This window comes from Nothobranchius furzeri, chromosome 4 (assembly GCF_043380555.1).
Source record: "Nothobranchius furzeri strain GRZ-AD chromosome 4, NfurGRZ-RIMD1, whole genome shotgun sequence".
Taxonomy (NCBI): Eukaryota; Metazoa; Chordata; class Actinopteri; order Cyprinodontiformes; family Nothobranchiidae; genus Nothobranchius; species Nothobranchius furzeri.
This window is the reverse complement of record NC_091744.1, coordinates 67,490,901-67,515,967: the sequence shown is the minus strand read 5'-3', so window position 1 is coordinate 67,515,967 and position 25,067 is coordinate 67,490,901. Positions and strand designations below refer to the sequence as shown.

Genomic DNA, 25,067 nt, shown 5'->3' with positions numbered 1-25,067 from the left:
AAATAAGCCTGTAAAATACATAATTAATCAAACTGTTAAATGTAGTGTTTGGGTCCCTGTTATAGATTTAGATATTATAAGGTTAATAAAACATTAAAACATGTTTCAAATCTGCCAAAACAGAGACGCCATAGTACTTTCTACATGTTGCTCCAATGTATATTTTCACAAAACGATTCAAAAGTGTTGAGAACTGTTATTTATACTAAATGTTCAGTTTTTGCATGGTTCAAGAACATGTTATTGTGATATGTTATGTAGATGTTATTGGGGTAAAACCAAGATTTCCTTCTAAAAATGATCCTGTTTGGTAACATAGTGACCAATCTTGCTCAGCAACTATTGATCGGAGGGACCGGTGGCTTCTGTGCTCGGCAGCCTCGCCTCTGTCAGTGCGCCCCAGGGCAGCTGTGGCTACATAGTAGCTCATCACCATCAGTGTGTGAATGTGTGTGTGAATGGATGAATGATACACTGTAGTGTAAAGTGCTTTGGAGTCCTTACTCTGAGAGGTGCTATACGAGTGCGGGTCATTTATCATTTATCATTTGATGTTTTGCATAAATCTGCAGCACAATGGTTCAATTTTTAAACATACTTTCTTATCTTGTTTTTGTCTCTTTTGAGACTTTATGAGTATTATTTAATACCTTTTTATTTATTTGTGATTAAAACAATAATTTCCAGAAGAATTTAGAAGAATCAACAATCAAAATGCGTAGTATCCTTATTTGGTGAAAGTTTATGTCTTCGATTATTTCCTTCTGAGTGTCTCTGTGGGAACATCCGATTGGCAGCTTTATTATTTAGCACTAATAATAAGATGAAGTGCAGAACTTGGAGTGTTTGTACAGTACGCTCACCTCCCACCTGCTGCGTTACAGCCTTACATGTGGGCGATCTCTGCTCACTATGGAAACATTTATCTCAGCTGCCGTGTTTCTGTAAAATTCATGCAAACATGTGCATTATGGAAAGACAGAAGCCTGCAGCCTGTTTGCACATTTTAGTGAAAGTGTAAGAATGACAGAGATGGTTGTGCTGCAGCGTGTTTCCTGTGGCCGCTGGTGTTGATCGTCATGCTTTTTTACTCCACCGACTTTCTTTGCTTTCAGTTTAGATTCTAAAATCCTTTATATTTATTTAGTTATTTATGTATCTGAAACACCTGACTGAAGAATTCAGATTATTGTTGGATTATCTTTCAGCATCTGTACATAAACATGCCTCATGTGCATGAAGGCACAGAGCCCTGATGGGGCAGTGGAGGAGAACGAGGCAGCGTTTCTGCTCTGCTGCAGCTTCAGAGCTGGAAGATGAAGCCGAAGCAATTAGGAGAGATGGTGGAACATCGGCTGCTGCACGACCACACGTTAAAAGAAAAGACCACAAGATCAAAGATCGAGCGTGCTGCTCTCTGACACAGATGTACCTAGCGAACCTCTTCTTCTCATGCACGACACACTTTTTATGTTCTGGCTTCTGTTTTAGGATCTTAAAAATCTGTTTTTCTACTTGTGTTTGCAGATTTTTCTATATATTGTTACATATTTAAACTGAGGAATGCAGAAAGCAAAAACTTTCTGTTTACTTGAGGGTTTCATGTTTTAAATGGGAACAAATAAACTTCTTATTCATGTCTAAATATAAATGAGCTGTTCCCATCTCATCAATAACAAGTTTAGGAAAGTTGTAGCAGAAAGAAAGAAGAAATCTTGAAATCAAGGATGCATCAATCCTTCTTAAAGCAGCAGTTTTCCCCTTTCGGGAATCCTGTAGAATGATCTTTTAGAAATCCATTAAAGCAGTTGTCATGAAACGCTCAACATGGACTGCTGAATCAATGACTGAGTGAATTGACTTTGGTTTATAGAGAAGCGTGGTGACCATCAGTGGTGACGTGGGATTATGGGAGAGACAGATTCTGACGGTGATAATATAATAATAATAATAATAATAATAATAATGTAATACCTCAATTTGTTTATGCTTACCTGCCCCCGTCCTGTCAGTCACAAAGTGTGTATCTGTTAGCAGATGTACCTAGACAGATGTAGAGTTGGTGGCATCTCTTATGGACAAGTAAGTCTTAAAGGTCAAATTTACTCGTGTTTTCAATACATTTGCAGCGGTCTCTAGTAATCTCTCCTGTGATTGGCTAACAGCAACGCGACTCTACCACTGACTGCTTTGCAGCTTTGACGTTTTATCTCCACAAATAACTCAAGCCCGAAGGAGTTCTGCCATGTGGTGGAGTTGTTAATGCTAACAGCCCTCCCCGTCGTGAGTCAAGATAGGTGAGTCCATGAATGTTAAGTGACAGTGTGACGTGGATCTGTCAGGCTTTTCTAATCTAGAGTTGCATCGTCTTATTTTCTATCAGAAGCTGATGCAGGAGATGGGCGTAGACCCTAACAAGAGGTGTTGCTTCCAGCCATAATCACAAAAATAGGGAGTGGGGCGTAAGGTGCAATACATTTCTCCGCATCTAGATGGTGTCCTTTGAGAAAAAACTCTGGATATCCACTTTACTACTAATACTACTACTACTACTACTACTATTACTACTACTACTACTACTACTACTACTACTACTAATAATAATAATAATAATAATAATAATGCTTTTTATTTATAAGCACCTTTCAAGGAACACAAGGTCACTTTACAACAATAAACAACAAAGAATCAAAGTTTAAGGGCTTATACAGATTTTCTGTTTTGTTACCAATACTTCTTTCAACTCCAATATAGACTGATCATATATATATATATATATATATATATATATATATATATATATATATATATATATATAGGGATGAGTACCGAATTCGGTACTTTTTAAGGTACCGACCGAATTCCATAGTACCGACCGAACACCGATTCACGTCATTTCAAACGGTGCCTCGTTTCGGTACTGCCAAGACAGTTGCGCATGCGCAAGAGCGTTATGTTGCCGGTCCCTGCGAGCCCGTTGTAAACAGAGCAAGCATGGTAGAAAGAACGCACGCTAAAGCTTGGGTCCACTTCACTAAATGTGATGGGTAACTGGGTGATGAAACTAGCGACAGACAACGATCTAAGTGAGACATCCTCATCTTAATCTGCTCCAGTAGGTAAATAAAATGTTTAAGATAACGTTACCTTGATTTGTTAGCTTCCGTTTCGCTAATGGTGCGTTCGCTTTCTCCTCGGAACTCCGAATTTCTGACTAGAAGAACATGAACGCGCTCTAAAGTTTGGCTTTACTTTACTAAATGCGACGGGTGAATGGATGAAGGTAAAACCAGCGACAACGATCTAAGTTTGAGGCATCATCGTTGATCATATATATATATATATATATATATATATATATATATATATATATATAGGGATGAGTACCGAATTCGGTACTTTTTAAGGTACCGACCGAATTCCATAGTACCGACCGAACACCGATTCACGTCATTTCAAACGGTGCCTCGTTTCGGTACTGCCAAGACAGTTGCGCATGCGCAAGAGCGTTATGTTGCCGGTCCCTGCGAGCCCGTTGTAAACAGAGCAAGCATGGTAGAAAGAACGCACGCTAAAGCTTGGGTCCACTTCACTAAATGTGATGGGTAACTGGGTGATGAAACTAGCGACAGACAACGATCTAAGTGAGACATCCTCATCTTAATCTGCTCCAGTAGGTAAATAAAATGTTTAAGATAACGTTACCTTGATTTGTTAGCTTCCGTTTCGCTAATGGTGCGTTCGCTTTCTCCTCGGAACTCCGAATTTCCGACTAGAAGAACATGAACGCGCTCTAAAGTTTGGCTTTACTTTACTAAATGCGACGGGTGAATGGATGAAGGTAAAACCAGCGACAACGATCTAAGTTTGAGGCATCATCGTTTTAATCTGCTCCAGCAGCTAAATAAACTGTTAAAGATAACGTTAGCTTGATATGTTAGCTTCCATTGCCACCGTTGTTTCCAGCTAATGGTGCGTTCGCTGTCTCCTCGGAAATTCTATCTTCCCAGTAGGAAAAATCAAAAGAAAAAGGACGGCAAAAGGAATGAAGATACACAGTAAATTTAGTTCACAGTAAAGATGTTTGCTTCAGTTTAATTATCAGCTTATAAAACTACAAGGACGATGTTAAAATACAAACTTGTATGTTATTTATCGTGATATTTATCAAATATGGTTATATATATATATATTGAGAAAAATATATATTTAATTATAAAAGAGAATTAAAATAATAAACACTCAAAAGTATCGAAAATTGGTACCGTTAAGTACCGGTATCGACTCGTAGGTACCGGGAATTAGTACCGGATCGATTCAAATGTCAAAGGTACCCATCCCTATATATATATATATATATGATTTTTTTTATGCAAGAATGAATTTATGGACAGGAAAAAAGATTGTTCAGAGTTTGATTGGCTGTTCAGGCTGAATATTTACTACTTGTGCTGACCTTTAATTAAAATCAGGTTTTCACAGATATGAGGGACATCACAGGTGGAATTTGACTTAAATGTATCATCCATAAATATCAAATTCTTGTTTTTAAGACAAAGACGGTGCAAAAGTCTAATTTCTTTTTCATTTAATATGAAATCTGTGTGTTTCAGGACTCTGTGCTTCCCTGGAGTATTCCGCTCCTCTCCTCTGCTGCTGCTGCTGCTGAAGCCATGGACTAGAGCCACATCTGCTCCTGACGGTCCTGTGGTCATCAGATGGCTTCACTACAACTGTCAGCCAAAAGTCACAATGTAGGTTTCAAACAGAGTTGTTTGCATTCAACTCCATAAGACGCCTGAAGCTATAGACTACTGCATTAGTAGATAATAATCTCTTTTTTTCCTTGTGCAGATTGTCTCTGCATGCACTCCATCTTTATAAAGTTATGTTAAAGAACATTTGGCCATCTTTTGTCTCACATGAATTTACGGTAATCTGGTTAAAGTTATTAAGTCATAATGGTACAGAATATTGGGTTTGTTTCCCCTTGTTCGTCTTTAATGTCCACGATTGGTACGTTAATGTATTTGGTCTGACTGAGACAGACTAATAGACTCCTAAAGCAGTTTATTATTATTAGTAGTAGTAGTAGTATTTATTATTATTATTATTATTATAAAAACTGGTTTATGCTGCTTAAAATGCTAAATTCTGCAAATCTGTATTTCATATAGTGCCTTCTAGAGTCCTAGAACCCCCCAAGGCTCTTTACAACTCTATTTGTGAGTCAATGGTCATTCGCCCATGCGCACACACCTTCACACTCTAGTGGTGATGAGCTACAGTTTAGCCACAGCTACCCTGGGCGCACTGACGAAAACAAGGCTACTGGTGCCACTAGCAGTCAATGTTGGTTAATGTTTTGCCCAAAGACACAACAGCCACAAGGGCTCGAACTTGCAACCTTCGATTACCGAGCAGATACTTAACTCCTCTGTCGCTGTTCCCCGCTGTTTACTTTCACTTTATTATGTTTAAAGCAATAAGAGTTCTAATAACAAGAAGTAATCTTACTAATAATTGTATTAAAGTAATAATGCTAAATGGTTGACTGTTATTTATTTTTCAACATTTCCTTAATTTTTTAGAATTATTTTTTTACTTCATTTTTTTTCTTTTACATAAAATGAACTTCGTCTTCAGTGAGTAAAGAGAAAATAAATGTTGAATTTACTTAAATAAGTGATGTGAACTGGTTCCACAAAAGATCAATAAACATGTAATTTTATCATAACAATCAATAACAATTTGTTCAACTTTTTACATTTAAGCAACTAAAGGTTTACTGGAAACAGTTGACATCACCTTGTTGAGTACATTCATCCTTTCCTTTCTTACAGTGTATGTAGACTAAATGTGCTCTAAGTGGTTTATCAGTCAGATAGTAAAAAAACACTTTAAATATCAAGAAATAATCAAAATAAACTTTTGTAAACTATATCAAATCTGCATCGCTGCCTTTGATTCGGTTCAAATCTATTCCAACAAACACGTTATATTAAAATAATCAACCATCTTATAAAACCGGTTTAGGTTTGATTAGTTGTTATTAAGTTAACATGATCTTAGTGCTCACATAGACCAACATTTTTATATAAATGAAATGAAAAAAGGTCATTTCAGGACAACATAACTCTGATAAACAAGGACTTATGTTTTTCAGACTTTCATCCAACATTATTAGAGCAGAAATGTCATCAGAGATCTTAAACTCATTTAAGTGAGGGGATTTGTGGGTTTTGTCTTCGTGCTGCTGGTTGTTTCAGAGCCTCCCGTGCACTGTGGCAGCCTGATTTATCAAATGTGCCAAATGTCATCATGATTAACAAGAATCTGGACACCAGACGTTCCTTTGGCCCACTGTGCTGTTTAATGTCAGCTAGAGAAACCCACTTGATGGTGTTTCTGAGTCAGAATTACCTCCCACAGGGAAACCAATCTGAATAATGCTGCTCTTAAGGGAAAAGCTGAGGTCATGGTTTATAATAATTTGCTATTTTTGGGTCCTGCTCCACTAAACCTAAAGATCTGCTTGATTTTTATGCTAAGAAATACTCTCTATTAACGAATACTTTAATGTTAATTGTGTTGAGTGAAATTTGCACATATTTTACCTGTTGAATGATTTGTTCTCAGATTATTGTAGAACTTTCTGGTTTTTAAAATGAAACACTGACCTACTGGCAACACACAAAAAATGTCTCATAATTTCTTGCTGAAATAAAAAAATGTATTTTTTAAAGATTAGTGAGTTTTCTTCCTGAAAATAAACTAGACTAAATGATAAAAATCCTATATATTAAACTCCTATAATAATGAGAAAATATATGAAGATTTCTCTTTTTTTATGTGTCCTAGTCGGCTGTAAATCAATCAAGGTTGATGTCTGAGTGCCAAAAAGAAGCCTTTTAGTTCTACTCCCACGGCTTCAGCAATAATGCCTTGCCTGACACAAAACTAAATTGGAAATACTTTCCGTTGTTTTAAAGCTGAATGAACACAGAGACAGAAATGAAAGAGAAAGGGGGAGAGGAAAGGAAGAGTTAGTGGGCGAGGGGGAGTTAAAAATAAGCAATAAAGGATGTACAAGAATCTGATTCTAGACCTGCTGTCATGACTCGAGGTAAGTGCCTAACCCAAGACATGCAGAATCATCACACAAGTCCAAGGCAGTAAAGTAAAAATGTCTTTATTGTAAACGGTAACTGAAAACCGCACTGTGCTGAGGGGCCAAGACGGCTCGAGTGTCTGAGGTGTTCCGGTAGATAAGGAGAGGAAGGGAAGCCGGGGAGGTCGCTGGGCAGAGGGTGAGAGATCCAGTAGGAGTGAGGCAGCAGAGGGAAGTCCGAACAGGAACGGCGGAGGAGGACGGGACGTATTGATGAATGCCAGAAACGAAGACAGCGAGGGTGAGAAGATGACGAGGTGATCCTGAAGGAGACAAAACAGGCGTAAGGGATAATCCAATTCCAAATCCAAAAATACTATCCAAGGTCAATAATCCACAAGTCGAAGGCGAGTCAAACGCGAGTTAGCAAAGATCAAAGTTTCAAAGTCGAGTGGCTGGTGCTACCTGAACTGGTACAATCATCCGGCAAAGTGAAGTGTCTCCGTCCTCCTTTTAAACCCGCGTTCCTGATTAGGGAATCGCCTGCAGCTGTTGTTCCCTCTGCTCCTCACCTGCGGAGAATAAGCTCAGATTCTGGTGAGAGGAGATGGTGTGATTCACCTCTGCCCAGGGACATGACACCTGCAGAAAAAGAGAAAAAAATGGGACACACAAAAATACAACAGAACCAAAATATCACTGCGCCAACTGCATGAGGATATATTACAGTAGCTGAAAAGCATACAGTAATATTTTATAGTGCATTTAGAGCCAACCACAGCCTTTGGTTGGACTTTGGATATATAGAAGATTTCTGCTGCCCTATTATTTAATCATATTGTCCTATTATTGTTCTGTTTTATTGTTATTGCATCTTGAATAAAATACTTAAATGTTATTTATCTGAAGCTTTGTTTTGTGCTCTTTTTTTAATGAGAGCTTGGACTTTTGTGAGTCATTTCTTTTTAAATTAAAAGAAAACGTTAAAAAAAAGCATTTCGAGTAATGGGTTATTACATTTTATTTTAGGAACATTTTAGTAGATTTTAGCCCATGCATTTGTGAACAAATGGAAACAGTCCTGTCTTTGATTTGAATAACGATTGTCAGTGGAAGATGTGCAGCTGCTCGGCCCACTGATGGAGTCATGCACTGGTGACTCTCAGCCTCCGGACCACGAGTCTGCAGCACAAAGGCCCGGAGTCAGAGTCTCCGACCTGTAGGTGTTTGTTTTCCCGCTGCCGATGCTCTGAGCTCACTTCTTCTGTCACCCACTCAGCCTCAGCTGGAATGAGAGCAACGCTTGGTCTCATTGGTTCCATCAGCCAAGGGAGGGAGCACATCTGCATGTTATTTACGACCTAACAAGGCCATGCTTGTTGATCATTAGAGCTGCCGTGGATGTTTGTTAGAATGAAACTGCAGAGGATCACACCCGCAGGCTGGAAGAATCTAAATGTTGTTGCTCAGTGGATGGAAGGTTTCCTCCTCACAGAAGCATCAGCACAAACAGACCGGAGCTACTGGCCGGGTCTGTTTTTGTTCTAACAGTGAACAGTTGACTGGGCTGTGATTTTAGTTTTTATTTGTTTTTGTTTCTTTCAGATGAGAACGTGAAGGCTGGCGTCCACCAAGGCCACCGCTGCACCGTGGGCAGCGCACACACATGATCACATGACTCTGGACATGGACGCGGTCCTGTCAGACTTTGTTCGGTCCACGGGGGCGGAACCGGGTCTGGCTAGAGACCTGCTGGAAGGTACGAGACCAAAAGGGCCTGATTGTTCCGTACGAGGGGGAAAACAATAAAAGAGGAGATGTTGGGAAAATAACAGACACAAAAGGATTGGAGAGAAGAAGAGGGGTTTGGAATGGGGCCGACTGGCTGATTTAAGGGTGGAGAGGGGATGTGACGGGTTTACGAGAGCACTCGTCCATTCACTGGAACTCATTGAGGAGCGGAGTGCTGAGATGTAGAGCTACTAGTAAACGATAGAAACAGAGCTAGAGTGGACAGCACAGTGGAGAGCTCAGTTCAAGGTCTTACAATTAAACACGTTCAGCTTCAAATGGATCTGGAAGTTCAGACAATCAGAATCCTCAGAGAGCTGTTCCAGTAAACAATTTAGTAAACTAGAGTTTGACGTCTGCTTACGTCTGCTTATGTTCTCATGAACCTGCCTCAGTGGAATATTTGCAGGTACTTGCTGAGAGGAAAGCTTTCAAAATGTGCAGACACTGACCTGACGACCTCCGTCTTGCTGCTGGTGACATGTGTGGCTGCCCTCTACAGGCTGTTTTAGGAACTGAACCTCCCTTCACCAGGCTCTGGCCTTAATCGTTTCCATTTCAGGGATTTTTTTTTTTTTTTTTTTTTTTTTTTTTTTTACAATTTTAACAGGAAGCAAAAATAATAAAAACTTATTCTTTGGTGAATTTAATTGAAGTAATTATTTCACGTGCTGTGATGATGGAACTGGAGTTGAGTGATGCTGCAGCTTTCCTAATGGATCCATTCTGCAGATGATTTTTAATGTTTTTTTTCTCTGACAGCCATTAACAGTGAAGGTGCAGAAACAGTGGTGTCCTCCTGAGCATTTCCAGGATCCTCTCTTGTATTTCTGCTGGATCCGTGCAGCTTGTTGTGCTAAAATCCATTTGGTCAAATCGGTTAGCATTGATTGGCGCGAGATCCGGTGACCGGCAGGGTTCTCGGACCATCATCCTGTCTGAGAGTCGGAGGCGACTTCCATAGGTCTCTTAGACAGAAGGTCCATTAGAGGATTCTGTTTCACAAACAGGATCTGGTTACATGCAGAGGTTGTAGTTGGAGGCTTTTAATGTGTTGTTAATTTTTAAAGTGACTGATAAGTTCCCTTTCGGCTGAGAGAAATTAAAGAAACTATTTAAAAAGATGGACTTCAATGGATTTCTGTTCATCAGGATTTAAAGATTCAGCCTCTCTTGCTGTCTTTATACTGAGGCATCATCCAAATATGATATCTTGTTCTCACATTTATTTTGAATTTACATTTTCTTACATTTTTTGTGAGAAAAATAATTTGATTTACTAAATTAATCTGACAAACTTCATCATTCTCAACAACTTTTTGATTTTTTCTCTTTGATGTGTGTGATCAGTTATTCTCTTGTTTTACCTGCTATGGTCATCATACACATCAGAAATGCATTCAAAGTGTATTTTTGCATACACACACACACACACACATTTGTGCATGCATACACAATTGTTTTCTCACACGCACACACACATGTTTGCATGCATGCACACTTGCGTGCACTCACACGCACACACACATTTGTTCATGCATGCACACTTGCATGCACACACGCACACACACATTTGTTCTTGCAAGCACATTTGTGCACACACACACACACAATTTTGCATGCACACAAACTCAACTTTATTTGCTTTTTAATATAAAATACATATAAATAAAAAATAAGAAAGTTTCACCACAGTCCAAAATAAAAATGTACAGATTGGAATTTTCTTCCCAAAATATTAAGACAAAGCAAAATCTCTGTTGTGATAAAAGGTCGAGCTTGTTCATTGTGCTTGTGTTCAGTTGAACACAGAGGTTGTCTCAGCTGCTTGTATGTGGAGCAGGAGCTTTAAAACTGCATCTTAGAGTCAGATTTAAACTTCATTTGAACAACTTCAGCCTTAGAAAACAGAATAGGACCACCAAGGTGAAACGCTGATGAGTCTATGACAAAAATCATGCCAGTGCATTCTGGGATTTGTAGTTTCAGTGGGCATCTTTACTAAAAAGCCACCCTTATAAAACATGATCTCCAGGGCTGAAACTGATATGAAATCAGTTTTTTTAAATAAATCCTAATGTTGAGCACATTTTTTTCATCAGATTCTAAATTATTTATTATTATTATTATTTTGCTCCTGCAGGTAAAAATTGGGACCTCAGTGCTGCTCTGAATGACTACGAGGAGCTCCGGCAGGTCCACACTGCCAACCTGCCGCAGGTCTTCAATGAGGGCCGCTACTACAATCAGCCAGAGGCACGTGACACACCCACCCATGTCAACAAGATCGACAGGCCGTGTGCACAGAAGCAGGAGGACAATGCACAAGGTAGTTAGGCTAGCTGAATGTGCACTGAGTTGAAGTTTTCTCCTGAGCTCATATGTTCAAGTCCTCCTTGTGGTCCGTTGCAGAAAAGCGTTTGTCCCGCGGGATCTCCCATGCCAGCTCCGCTATCGTCTCCCTGGCACGGCTGCAGGTAGCTAACGAGTGCACCAGCGAGCAGTTTCCTCTAGAGATGCCCATTTACACATTCCAGCTCCCCGACCTCAGCGTCTACAGCGAGGACTTCAGGAGCTTCATAGAGAGAGATCTGATTGAGCAGTCCACCATGATGGCTCTGGAGCAGGCTGGTAAGTTTTATATTAGCACCTCTCCTGCAGCTGTACAGTAGAGTAGCGGAATATAGTTGGTGTATTCTTACACTTTTATTAAGGTCCAGAGATATCGCTGATCCAAACCTGAGCTGGATCATTAATCTTTGGACCGGGCCCTTAGAATCAAAAGAGGTTGTTTTTACTACAGGGAATTTTATTCAAACACATTGTATTGAATTAGAGACAAGAAGAGAGAGAGGTGGGACGTTTAAGAATATTTATTTTATAATTATTCGAAACAATCACCAGGACTAACTCTCTAATGATGGATGTAGATGAATGTAATGCTGAAGTGTTGGTGTGTGTGTGTCAGTTCAGAATCTCCATCTGGTGGAGGCGAGTCTGAGTGCGAGATGTTGCTTTGCTACTAACTGACCGAAGATGGATTTCAGGAGGAAGACATGAGACGCGATCTATGCCGGTCTACGTACCGTGCTAGAGACTTCCTTGTTAGATCCGGATGCCAGGTTTATGGACCCTCCTTGTGCTGGAGCTGGTGAAACAGCGGTCGGCAGCATGACAAACCAGTCTGAGGATCATCTCTCGTACAACGGCAGGGTTCAGCATCACGTAGAGACAGTTCAGCTTTTATTCTGAAGGAACCGTCGTCTTGTTGATAAAACGACAGAATTTTCCAGCTTGACAGTTCTCAGCTTAAAAGTAGAAAATACAGTTGGCCAGTCTGTACTTCACTTAGCGATGATGGACATCAGATGGATTTGAGAGCTGGTTGAGTACTTGTTAGAACTCCGTTGGAACTGCGTTGAAAACTTGTTGGAACTACGTTGGAACTTAGTTGGAACTAACTTAAAATGGCGTTGTTCTGTTTTATTAAACTTAGTTGTTTTTGATTCTTAGCCAATCGGAGTGGACAGATTAACTAAACACCACAGAGCTCTGCCACGCATCAGAAAGGAAGTTCTGATTGGATGAGTGAACAATGTGTCATGTGTTTATCTTATGTGGATCAGGATGTCTAGCTCAGTTAGCCCAAAGTCCTGTTATTCATTAAACACAAAAATCATAACATTGTGATTTCACAGACCGGTCACCTGATTATTATTGTCCAACAGTTGTTTTGAGTAGCTTTATTAGAAATAAAGTTCTTTGATTAACTAATGAAAAGCGTTCTTCGTCCTTCTTCTGTCTTCTTTGCTGTAATGTAAACATCGGAAGCAAGCGCACGACCTTGGCAATTTATGCACACTGTCACTGTGTCAAAGGGCAGCTGTTAAGGGCAGAAATGGCATATTCATAACGCTACAGTAGGGATGTTAAAACATCCAATCCCTGCATTGCAGTTTAGATTACACTGAAATGCTAAAGCTGCTGCACAGGATGAGACGGATCAGATCAGAGCAGCAGCATCTGGAAGGAAGGCGATAACTGATTCAAAGCATCCCAGATCCCACAGGATTCCTGTCCCCGGTGTTTGAAAACCATCCAACTCTGATCAAGATCTGGAATCCACCAGCCTGCATGAACATTGCATGAATCATTTCTTAATAGAAGCTGTCGTCACAGGTTTATAAATGTGTTTCTTCACCCTTTATCATCCTTAAAATGTCTCAAAATCAGCAGGATAACAGTTCCGTTTCGCACAAAGTCTTAACAAGTGAAAGCAAAAAGTGCAAATTGAGAAAACATCTGCGTGCTGATTGCAGCGACACTGAAGGCTAAATCATTCAGAGGCTCTTGTGTGTTTACTGTTGCTAAATAAATGATGTGTTTGGGTCTCTGGGGCTGGGAGTGCGGAGGCCTGCAGAGCTCTGGGCTGTGAGACGCTCCTGGAGCCGGAGCAAGGATGTTTAGAAAAGTGAGAATGAGGTAGAAAACATTCAGACTGGAACGCTTTCTGCCTCGTGTTCATTTAGTTTATAACATCTCCTTCACTAAATTATAATATTTATCACAAGAAATTAAAAGTTAGCAGAAATACTTAAGGTTGAATAAGTCTTAAGTTCACTTATGAGTTATTTGAAGTTATTTTATCTGTTTTTATTTACATTTGTACTTTTCTGGACTCTGTAAATGTTTGCAAACCAATCCCATCATCATAAAACAGATTAGAATATTCTTTACAGGATTTAGTTTCAGTATAAATCATTAATCCCAAGAAGCAATAAGATTTCTTTTGTTGCCCAATTTGAGCATCCTTGTTGCCCTCCACTGGGATCATCTTTGGAGAAACGATGAAGTTGTTTTTTTTTTTTTAAGTCCTGGAAATAACATCTGTTAGCACTGAGGGACACTTCTGCAAACCTAACGGAGCTGTGGCAATTATCTGATGTTTTCATCTTCAACTGGAGATTTAAAGGATTTGAGGCAGAAGGAGACATTAATTCCTAGGGTAGCAAACAGGTGTGCATGATTGATTATTAACATTTGGCAAAGTCACAAAATGACAGAAATAATGACGGTTGGAAAATTAAAGAATTTATTTCGACATCTTGATGGCTGTTTGTGCACAGGACGTCTGAACTGGTGGTCCACCATGTGCATCAGTTGCAAGAAGCTACTTCCTCTGGCCACCACCGGGGATGGGAACTGCCTGCTGCATGCTGCCTCTTTAGGTGAGTCCTATATGTTAGTGGTGACGTCCTGAACTGAGAGGAGTCATGGCTAAGGATCGTGCACGCTCCCCCATGTGGCGCCTGGTGAAGGCTGAGTTATCTGTCCTGACAGCCTTTCTCTGAGGAAGGCGAGGTCACCTCTGAGTGACAAGAAGAAGAATATAAACTCGGCTAATCTGCATATCGTCTTTAGTTAATCATCAGTGTGCGGTGATGTTAAACGTGTGTGTGTTTGTTTAAGGGATGTGGGGCTTCCACGACAGAGACCTGATGCTGAGGAAATCTCTCTACACCATGATGAAGAGCGGGGCAGAGAGAGACGCTCTGAAGAGGAGATGGAGGTGGCAGCAGACTCAGCAGAACAAGGAGGTTGGGGAATGCGTTTAAGTATTAAGGCGGTCAAACCCTGCCCTCTTCCCAGTCTCCCGATGTTAGATGTTAGATTTTTTTTTTCTTTTAATTTATTAGAAGGGAAAAAAAGTGTGTCACCAAAGATAGCTCCAGCAAAGAAGCAGCCCAGATGCTCATGTTTTAAAAATGCCCGAGGCGTCCCTTTGGCCCACGTATCTCATAAAACTCAGCGTTCTGGTTTCGCTGCAGAGGAGAAACATTGTTGCATGACAGCCATCTTTTTCCTCTTAATACACATTTCCTCTTCAATCAAATATAATTATTGTGTAAAGACGAGGTGTGTGTTTGTGCAGTCGGGCCTGGTGTACACAGAGGAGGAGTGGGAAAGAGAATGGAATGAGCTGCTGAAGTTGGCCTCCAGTGAGCCTCGCACTCACCTCAGCAAGAACGGGAACACCAGCGGAGGGTAAGATCACCCCCCCTCATAGTCATGCATTCATCCCCTACCGTTCCACATCACTTTATAAAACACGAAACAGTGCCATCTACTGGCCACCACGTGCACACATGGGCTTCCTCTGAGCTGTGAGAAACTTTTAGCTGCAGCGAGTTGCATAAATAACCGTAAGCATGTTTTTTTTATGCTACAGAGGCAGACTGGAAACTCACTCTGGTTTCCTCCTCCTACGCAGACACACCTTGTGGTTTCTCAGTGTTTCCATATTCATTGAAATAAACAAATATGTGTTCTTACACACTTTAGAAGCTCTGGCTGCAGAGCCAGTGGAATAAAATGAAATGTGATTAAAGGTTTTGTTTTTTTGTTATTACAGAGAAATCGACTTTAATATATATGTGAATTAAAGCATCAAATGCAACTAGAGCCACTAATCTGACCATTAAAACAAACATTACAGTCCTGAAGATGGTGACATCACTGGGAATGTCCCGTGCAAGGGAGTAATTTACTGGTTTATTGTGGAAGCTGTAACCAAGTATTATCAGGTTACCGCTGTTTGATGGCTGTAGTGTGAGAGCCTCTGAATGGGTTGAGTGGGTTTCACTTATTAAGAGGCTCTTCATTAGAGGCGGCCGTTTGTGAGGCTGAAAATGTTATTGTTGCACGTCCTCGATGGCTCAAGAAGTCTGCCTCCGCCTCGTTCTTCTGTCCATGAACAAAGGTCACCAAAGGAGAAATAAGTCCAAGAGGATCTGGCTGGGATCAAATTGGCTTACTGTTATAGACATGTGTTCCATCTTGTTTGTGAGTGTGTGTGTTGCATGTGTGTGTTTCCCTCAGGGTGGACAACTCTGAGGATCCGGTCTACGAGAGTTTGGAGGAGTTCCATGTGTTCGTGCTGGCCCATGTGCTGCGCAGGCCCATCGTAGTGGTGGCCGACACCATGCTCAGAGACTCGGGAGGAGACGGTAGGCCACACTCATTTTTTTTCTTCCATGGCTAAATTTGAAATGTTGCGATAAAAAAGTTTACTTGCTGTATGGAGAGTGTCTAAATGTTGAAAAATAAGTCAAATTTTCAAAATAAAAGTTGAAGTTATACATCCATAGTAAAGCTTGAAATAAAAGTTTGAATATTTGAGGCTTTTTCAATAATCCTCACTGTTTTGGGCTCAGGGTGGGATTAAACAGGGTCAAACTAAAATGTACATTTTGACTTTAATCTCAAAATGTGAAAACATGAATAAAAACCAAACATGGCGACATGATTGACTAGTACCCTGCTCTGTTTGAACTCCACAGCGTTCGCGCCCATCCCCTTTGGAGGACTCTACCTGCCCCTGGAAGTGCCTCCGAGCCGCTGTCACTGCTCCCCTCTGGTCCTGGCCTATGATCAGGCTCACTTCTCCGCTCTGGTGTCCATGGAGCAGAGAGACCAGCAGCGGGAGCAAGGTAAGCAGACCCAGAGGTAGAGAGCCACGGTCTGACCATCCTATATGAGGTGAATAATGGATGAGGTGGTGGTCTAATTACCTCAGATCCATTTTCTAAATCAGGCGTCAAACAGAGAGTGGTGGACATGACATGCTGTATCTACTGACTGGTTAAGAGGTGGAAAGATACTTAAAACTGCATCACACTTCTCACCCTAAGCCACTGTCATGTTTCGCCTCACGGGCACGTCGATGGCGTTAAGTTGTGGCAGAGACTCTTGTTTTTGTCTTGCCCCACTCCGATGCCGTCGCTCCCACTCCGGATGCGTTGCTTATTCTCGAGGTCAGAGCGTTCCTCGCATGGGGACTCCTTTAATTGACAAACAGAGTAGATCTCCTTGACAACCGGCCTCAGTAGTCACGCCACTCTTTCCATGTCTGGCTCCGTGGGAGGAACTCGCCTGTCATTTGCGTGAGCAGCCGGGTAATCTGTCCCCGTCTCAAGCACAGACGCCCTCACGCAGAACCTATTTCCTGAACGTGTGCTGCTCATGTTCGCAGATAAACACCACCCCAGATGCACACGGCCACTAAAAGTCACTACTTTAATCCCACTGCAGCACTTTAAAGTCTGCCTGGGTGTTTTGGTTTGGTCTGAAAGAGGAGGTGTCTCCTCTTGTCCACCAGGTGGCGCATCCGTCCAGACTACTTGCTTTAGCTCAGCCACAACCCCCCTGTGTGGTTGTACTTTTTCATCCCGGTACACTCTGTCCTGGTGTGATAAGATCTCAAAGTCTGCAGTCTCTTCAGGATGTTATGGAAACACTTGTACTCTTAACTTGATGCAGTAGCGTGCTATGTGATAACTCCTTTTATGCATAACACAGATACAAATCTGCACTATTCTGATTGTGTGTGTGTGTGTGTGTGTGTGTGTGTGTGTGTGTGTGTGTGTGTGTGTGTGTGTGTGTGTGTGTGTGTGTGTGTGTGTGTGTGTGTGTGTGTGTGTTATAACAGGATGACCTAAGACGTTACACAAAGAGTTTTTTCCACGCTATTTTCTAACCAGATACGAGGTTCATATCTAGGAACAGATGCCAGACGGACAGGCGGACCTAATCTCTTCACTGCTAATTAGTGCAGAGATACCCGCCCATAAACCCTCATCACATCACAGATTATGGGCTGGGTCCCCGGCAGCAGGGGCCCCAACCGTCTAACAGCCCCTCCCATATAGTCAGACCACTGTGCGGACATCTCAGGTGCTTTCGTTGGGTCTTTTGGCCGTGTGTGTGTGTGTGTGTGTGTGTGTGTGTGTGTGTGTGTGTGTGTGTGTGTGTGTGTGTGTGTGTGTGTGTGTGTGTGTGTGTGTGTGTGTGTGTTCAGGTGTGGGAGGCTGGGCCTCTGTAAGGAGGATTATAGCTGAGTCCCTCCTGTAGCACCATTCTAAATCCTGCTGACTGATGGTGCGTTTGCTCTGCTTAAAGGCCCCTGGCGTGGCGTCTGAGACGTCACTGATGATGAATGGTGAAGAGAAAAAAAGCTTAAAGCTGGCAGTTATTGCTTTAAGATCAAAAACTTTCTTTTATTACTGTTTTTATGAGCTAAACCCAGAGAGATCTGTCTGGTGGTTTTCTAGAGTCCGGCTCAGAACTTTGGTTTTCCGTCCCGGCCCGCTGCTGCTCACCTGCTGTGTGATTATTAACGACTGACCCCTCAGTAGATGCTGACGCTCTTTTATCTCCGTGTTTGTTTTTTGGTGGTCAGGCAGCGATTGGGAGGGACTGGCCCTCTGAGCTATTTTAAGCTCTGGTCCCAAAAACCTAAACACTTCCAGATTTGCTTTGGCATCAAATCACTGAACTCCTAACGCCCACCTAGGTGAAGGAAACGGTCCGAAGACCACCTACCTGAGATCTTACTGTACTCGTCTAATTCTGCTCATGTCTTGACGTATTCAGTCTTTTACTGACTGCAGTTATTCTCGTATACATAGAAACAGCTTCAGCTGGACAACTCAACCTGGTATTGCATCAATTTGCAACAATACAACTAATTTACTTTAATGTTAAAAATGAATTCATTTTAAAATCCCAAATAGGGATAGACTGAAATATAATATTTTTTAATGGCAGACATACCTCTTTAGTAGAGCCGAGTCAGGCGCATCAGACTAGAACAATAACTGTTCTAAAACATTATTGTAAACTAAATTATCTTGTAACTTAACAGTTTTATACTTTTTACTTGGTCAGTTTATTGATTTGTTTCATTTCGTTTGCTAAAATGTTTGATTTTAATTCTGCACACAGAATGAAGATTTAACAGTTTGTTAAATTCAGTGTTCAAAAGCTGCTAAATGTGCCTCCACTTTAGTTATTAGTGACATTTTAGCATGTAAATAAGGTGGGAAATGTCCATATTCCAGCCATAATTGCTACATTAGGTGACAGCATCAGCAAACCGTGACCTCCACATATTGGCATCGGTATCTGCAGTAGAAAACTCCATATCGGTCCATTTCTGATCCCAAATAGCTTATCCAAATTCTGTCTTTGAATTCTTATTTATCTTGAATTTGTGTTCTTTAATCTGCTGAAAATCCCGTTAAAAATTAGATTTTGACGTAAGTCAGCCAAATTCTAATGCTAATGGAGGGTTTTCATTAGAGGTCAACCGATTTTGGTTTTTCTATTGCCGATACCGATATGTAGAGGTCCAGGTAGGCAGATATGTGCCAACGATTTTTTTGGGCCAATTTTCATGGCTGATCTCTAGACTTTTTCCACCTTGTTTTCATGTTAAAACGCCACTAATATTATATATTATATATTATCAGCTGATGCTCAACATTTCTGAAGCTGTGAGTTTCACCAACAGTTTAATCTTAATTTTGTGCACTGCTCAGTGTTAAAATCAGGCATCTATTTAAAGTTAATCAAACAAATCAATTAACTGACCAAGTATTCAAAATTCAAAACTGGTAATTAAAAAGAAATTTTAGGTGCAAATAATTTTCTAGACCATTTATTTTGCAAATGATATTCAGAAAGGTAAATATACATCCAACAATTTTCTCTGCCTGCTTTTCCACACAGGGTAGCAGGGGGGCTTATGCCAATCTCCAGCAGTCTTTGGGTATGCAGGTGGGGTACACCCTGGACAGGTTGCCAGTCCATCGCAGGGCAACACAGAGACACACACCACGGTATCCGTGGGTCCTTAAAAAGTCTTAAATTTGCTTTTCCAAATTTAAGACCTTAAAAATCCTTAAAAATGACTAATAATCCTTCAATACAGTTTCCAAAGGTCTTAAATTACCAAAGACCCAATAAACAAAATTATTTCATTTCTATAAAATTTTCGTGAATTTCTAGATAGTGTTCAGCATTTTTTGTGTATGTTATTGACAAAATCTGAACCATACACATTCAGTTGGTTGTGAAAGAGGGCTATTTTTAGATGAGCACATTAGCTGGTTAAGCTAGTGGGAGCTTGCACCAAGGAGAAGTGCAAGTTTAATGGTAATGGGATGGCTAATCCCACGTTTGTGACGTGGTTAGCACCAGTTCCAGGCAATAGCTGGAAATTATTGCTTAAATTTAATTTAAAAAATTGCTTACATTTGGTCAAAGTCGCCTTAAAAAAGGTTTTTAAAAGTCTTAAATTTGGCTCCCTTAAACCTGCAGATACCCTGACACACACACACACACACCTAAGGACAGGGAGAACATGCAAACTCCATGCAGAGAGGCCCCAGGCCAGGATTCAAACCCAGGATCTCCTTGCTGCAAGGCAGCAGCACTAACCGCTGCACCACTGTGCAGCCCTAGTAAAAATACATTTAAATTAAATCCTGCAGCATCACTGGGCTGCCCGGGGTGTGCCTGATTCAAATCAGCTTTGCTAGGGTGGTATATCGGCCAATGCTAATCTGGTAAAGTTTGGCCCGGTATATCGGTCTGCCCCTACTTTCCATGCAGGCTTGTTTATGTGCACAACGTGGTGATGTGGAAATCTGCAGCTTTGCAGTCAGCAAATTCAAGAAATGTTAAGGAGTGTTTGCCCATTATGTTTGAATCTCACTGTTTATATAAAAAGGATGGCTAAGGGGCTTTTCCCTCCACATAGGGTTTTTAATAAAGGAAGTTGATCTTTGATCCTTGATGTTTCACAACAAAAAAAGGTTTATTTAGTCAACTTTAGCAAATAAAGTGGAACCCCCAACACCTATTTGCCTTTTTGTCCTCTCGTTAGTCTACTGCTTGAATTTTTTTGCAGAGTAAACACAACCGGGCAAGCTAGCTTCTATGTAGCCCCGTCCACAGCCCATAAGGTAATGATGTCATCCATTCATAAGCTATGGTCATCCAAGGACAACAAAATAAGTCTGGGATAGCAAATACGTTACAGCACGTGCTGGTCTCCCACAGTCCAACTGGCATTATTGAATTTCTGAGTTTGGACCCGGCTCAAGCTGGAATAACTGCACACACAGCACTCTGGAACGCAGAGAACGGACAGCTGCATCATGGGAGCCAGGACGCCACCTCACAGGCCTCTGTTTGCCTGCTGGATGACCCAAGTGGGAACTGAGGGGGAGGTTCTCGTGTTTGTTTGAGTTCAGACTGACTGACCTTTCTGGGCTTAAACTTCTTGGAAAGACATTTCTTCCAGAAAATCATCATTTTCCTGTCGGTACACCGTGTTGCCATGCCAGCGTCCTCATTACCGTTTGGCTGCCTTGCTGCAGGCATTAGTCATGCATTATTTCAGGGAGGTGGTGTAAGCCTCATTGTGATTTTTTAGGTAAAGACAGATTTCTGGACAAACATCGTTTGTCATCAGCGCTCCTGGAAGAAATGGCCTGACTAAATCTGTTAGTGCTACTTTAGCAGCACCACGCTGACTCGCAGCAGCGTGTTGACTCTCAGCACACTGAGGTTCTGCATCCCTGTGAGGCCGACGGAGCTCGGCACAAGGAGGAGACCGCATCTTCCATCTGGATCTGACGGGGAAGGCAGGAATGTCCTCAGCCTGAACATCCTGTCTCTGTCTTTGCTGTCACGTGGACAACAGCCCTCACATTCAGTAGGCTGATGAGAGCCGTCATGTGGGACAGTTAGCTCAACTTGTACTGTTATTTTAACACACACACACACACAGTAAACTCCTGTATTGTGTACACACAGCAGGCTCGTTTCCCATGAGAGGAAACCCGGTTAGGTGTTAAAAACATTTTCCTTGGATGAATGTACTTCCTCACGCTGATATCCCACTCTCACAGGAATGTGGGAACACTGACAGTCATTATGATCTGTTGATGAAACCGTGCCCGACTGATGGCGCTCATCTCTTCCAGCTGTAATCCCTCTGACCGACTCTGAGCACAAGCTGCTGGCGCTGCATTTCGCCGTGGATCCCGGCAAAGATTGGGAGTGGGGAAGGGACGACAATGACAACACCAAGCTGGCCAAGTAAGTCCCCGTGTGCATAAAGCAGCTCCGCGCGAGGCGAGTGAGAAAACTGTAGGGACTAGAGTCTGATGATGAGCTCTGGGGCTTCAGTCACTTCAAAGACCAAGAGCAGTGATGGGATTAAATGTGAGTCACGTCAGGCTTCTTCCATGTTTCCAGGGAATGACCTCGGAAAAACGGCAGCAACACCGTCTCTGAGCTCATTTTAGAGCTTCGGATTCTCCTCAAAAAACTGCAATATGAACAATAATGAGACACACAGGAAAAATGCTCAAAGCTCCACTTTACACCTCCTTGAGATGTTTCCCACAATGCACTGCTGTAATCGACGTTCAGTTGTGTCTAATAAGTTTATTTGTATACAGTTTCCTCTAAACTGTGATTTTGTTTTGAACCTATTCTGTTAAATTTCCCCCTTCATTCCCTCGAACAACCTTTTTGATGTCTTGTTAAACGTCCACGTTTTATTTTTTATTTGTAGTCTAATCTTGTCTCTGGAGGCCAAACTCAACCTGCTGCACAACTACATGAATGTAACATGGATCCGAATCCCGTCTGAAACAAGGGTGAGTTTTTCTCCACACGCGAGTGTGTGTGTGTGTCGAGTTTGTCACGGTTGATTTAGCCTTGGAGGCCCTCACTCGTTCCAGATGTTCTTGAAGCCCTCGAGTCCAGTCAGTCGGTTTTAATTAGTCAGAACCCAGTAATCCCTCACATTTGTACATGTGCTTTTTATGGGTCATCAGATTTGAGCAATTAAGCTCTTTCTGTCCATTTGCTGTACGTGGAAGGAGTTTGTCGGGCCATCATCACTCTTAAAGCTGTTTTTGTTTTCTTGCTGGCTCTTTTGCAGGCTCCCCTGGCTCAGCCAGAGTCTCCCACAGCCTCTGCAGGTGAGGACGTCCAGTCTCTGGCTGAGTCCATGGACTCTGACCGCGAGTCTGTTGGCAGCAACTCCAACATCAACACCGGAAAGCCCAGCAAGGAGAAGGACAAAGACAAGCAGCGCAAAGAAAAAGACAAGGGTCGGACCGATTCTGTGGCCAACAGACTCGGAAGCTTCAGCAAAACTCTTGGCATAAAGCTGAAGAAGAACATGGGAGGTCTTGGGGGCCTTGTGCACAGCAAAATGAACAAGTCCAACTCCGGCTCGGGTCGTAACGGGGAGAACGGAGAAGGGAAGACAAAGAAGAAGGAGTCTAAAACAACCAAGGGAAGCAAAGAGGAGTCGAGCCACTCAACCAGCTCCACCTCCTCCGAGAAAGCCACCAGTCCATCCCCTACAGACGGAGACAGGCCCTCCAGCTCGTCCCCAACAGAGAGACAGGACAGTGGCGGCAAAGGCTCTGGGGACAAGACCCTTGAAAGCTGGAAGTACAGCACAGATGTCAAGCTCAGCCTCAATATCCTGCGGGCTGCCATGCAGGGGGAGCGCAAGTTCATCTTCGCAGGACTCCTGCTCACCAGCCATCGACACCAGTTCCACGAGGAGATGATCAGCTACTATCTGACCAACGCCCAGGAGCGCTTCAGCCAAGAGCAGGAGCAGAAGAGGAAGGAGGCTGAGAAGAAGCCCCCCGCCTCCAGCGAAGTGGCAGCAAAGAAACCGGAGCACGAGAGCGTCTTCCAGAGGGAGAGGTCGGACAGCTCGCCTCCAGAGAGCTGCTCTCCCATCCTGCCCCACCACACCCACAACACCCCCCAGCCCCTGCTGGCACTCAAGACGCAGGGCAGAAACAGCCCCACCCCTGCAGCTGCTCTCATTCCTGCCCCGGCACCTCCTCTCACCCCACCAACAACCTCGCATCACGTTTCTCACCCGGCCCATGCGCCTTACTCCTCCCCCAGCATTGGTGCTAAGAGACCCGGGCCCATCCCTGTGTCCGCCCATTACAGCCATACGCCGCCCATTCAGAGGCACAGCGTCATTCATTTACAAGATGTCAATGTGCAATCCTCCATCTTCCAGGACGAGCCCTACAAGCCTGTGGTGGGCACCCTAAAGACATGCGCCACCTACCCCCAGCAGAACCGCACCCTCTCTTCCCAGAGCTACAGCCCGGCCCGACTGTCGGGGATCCGCACCGCCAACACCATGGAAACGCTGGCCTACAACATGCCCGGCGACCACAAGTCCCACACCTACACCAACGGATTCAACGCGGGAGACATTCAGGACTGCCTCGAGTTCGCTGACGAGGACAACTTGTCTCACAGCTGGCTCGGCCAAGACAAAACCAAAGGGCGGAGCTCTGGAAGCCCTTTGTACTGCTTTCAGCAGCGCCGCTGTAAGAGGGAGAACTGCTCCTTCTATGGGAGGCCAGAGACGGACAGCTACTGCTCCTACTGCTACAGGGAGGAGCTGAAGCGCAGGGAGAGGGAGGGCAAAGCGCAGAGGCCTGTCTAGCCATCACCACCGCTTCAGCCACAACACGGCCTGCGGGAGCCCCGAGGGGAACCACGCCACCTGCGCTCTGCATTTAGAGTCAGCCCGATCGCGAACATTTTTTCTAATTTATCGAATAATGCTCGTGCGTTCTCGTCCACCTTCCCCCCTCGTTAGTGGAGATTTCTTATTTTCCGACGGGAGGAAGCAGAACTTGAATCAGTGAGCAGCTTTGGCCAGATTTGATGTTTCTCATTTATTTTTGTCTTTCTTGAATTTAGTCTTTTACTTGTTTTAGAGTAAAAGTTGATGTAATTCTCTGTACGTGACGAAAAGCTCTTTATTTTTCAAAGCACCGAAGATTTGCATTTCATCAGGGAAGGAACATTTTAGCTCTTTTAATCAGTTTGAATGCAATACCTCTGCCTGGGTCTTGGAAGTCTCTGCGGGAGGTTTGTAGTTGTTTTGCAATCAAAGAAAAATTAAATGGGAGAACGGGGGAGGGGGATAATATCAGACTTTAAAGCAATAAATTGGTGATTTCTTTGCTACACTCTCCCGATTTTGTCTATGCACCAATGTTACGGATACTGTAGGCTAACTGTGTCTTGTAAATTGTAAAAGTGTCACGGTGTGCTTTTTTTTGTAAACAAATTTGAAATACAGGAATTAAGTGTGTAAATCTTTTAGATCGTAACGCTGGGTTAGGATGGCGTGTTTACGCGGTCATTCGTTAAGTGTACTTTTCGTTCTTCGCCCATGTCTCCAGGGGTCAACGTCAGGCTCTCACAAGCGTGGTGTTGGGTATGATTTCACATCTTTGCACGTCGA

General features: G+C 42.6%; 1 protein-coding gene across 1 annotated transcript in view; it reads left to right on the top strand.

The window, feature by feature from the left end:
* otud7a (OTU deubiquitinase 7A) overlaps window positions 1-24,399 on the top strand; it is a 37,908-nt gene extending 13,509 nt beyond the window's left edge. The window contains exons 2-13 of the mRNA XM_015964446.3: window positions 4,614-4,754; window positions 8,717-8,870; window positions 11,046-11,231; window positions 11,315-11,533; window positions 14,029-14,130; window positions 14,372-14,499; window positions 14,835-14,947; window positions 15,782-15,909; window positions 16,243-16,392; window positions 21,736-21,850; window positions 22,332-22,416; window positions 22,704-24,399. Of these exons, the coding sequence (XP_015819932.1) occupies window positions 8,786-8,870; window positions 11,046-11,231; window positions 11,315-11,533; window positions 14,029-14,130; window positions 14,372-14,499; window positions 14,835-14,947; window positions 15,782-15,909; window positions 16,243-16,392; window positions 21,736-21,850; window positions 22,332-22,416; window positions 22,704-24,257 (2,865 nt within the window). The 5' untranslated portion in view covers window positions 4,614-4,754; window positions 8,717-8,785 and the 3' untranslated portion in view covers window positions 24,258-24,399. The remainder of the gene's footprint in view (window positions 1-4,613; window positions 4,755-8,716; window positions 8,871-11,045; window positions 11,232-11,314; window positions 11,534-14,028; window positions 14,131-14,371; window positions 14,500-14,834; window positions 14,948-15,781; window positions 15,910-16,242; window positions 16,393-21,735; window positions 21,851-22,331; window positions 22,417-22,703) is intronic.
* The last annotated feature ends 668 nt before the right edge of the window (window positions 24,400-25,067 follow it).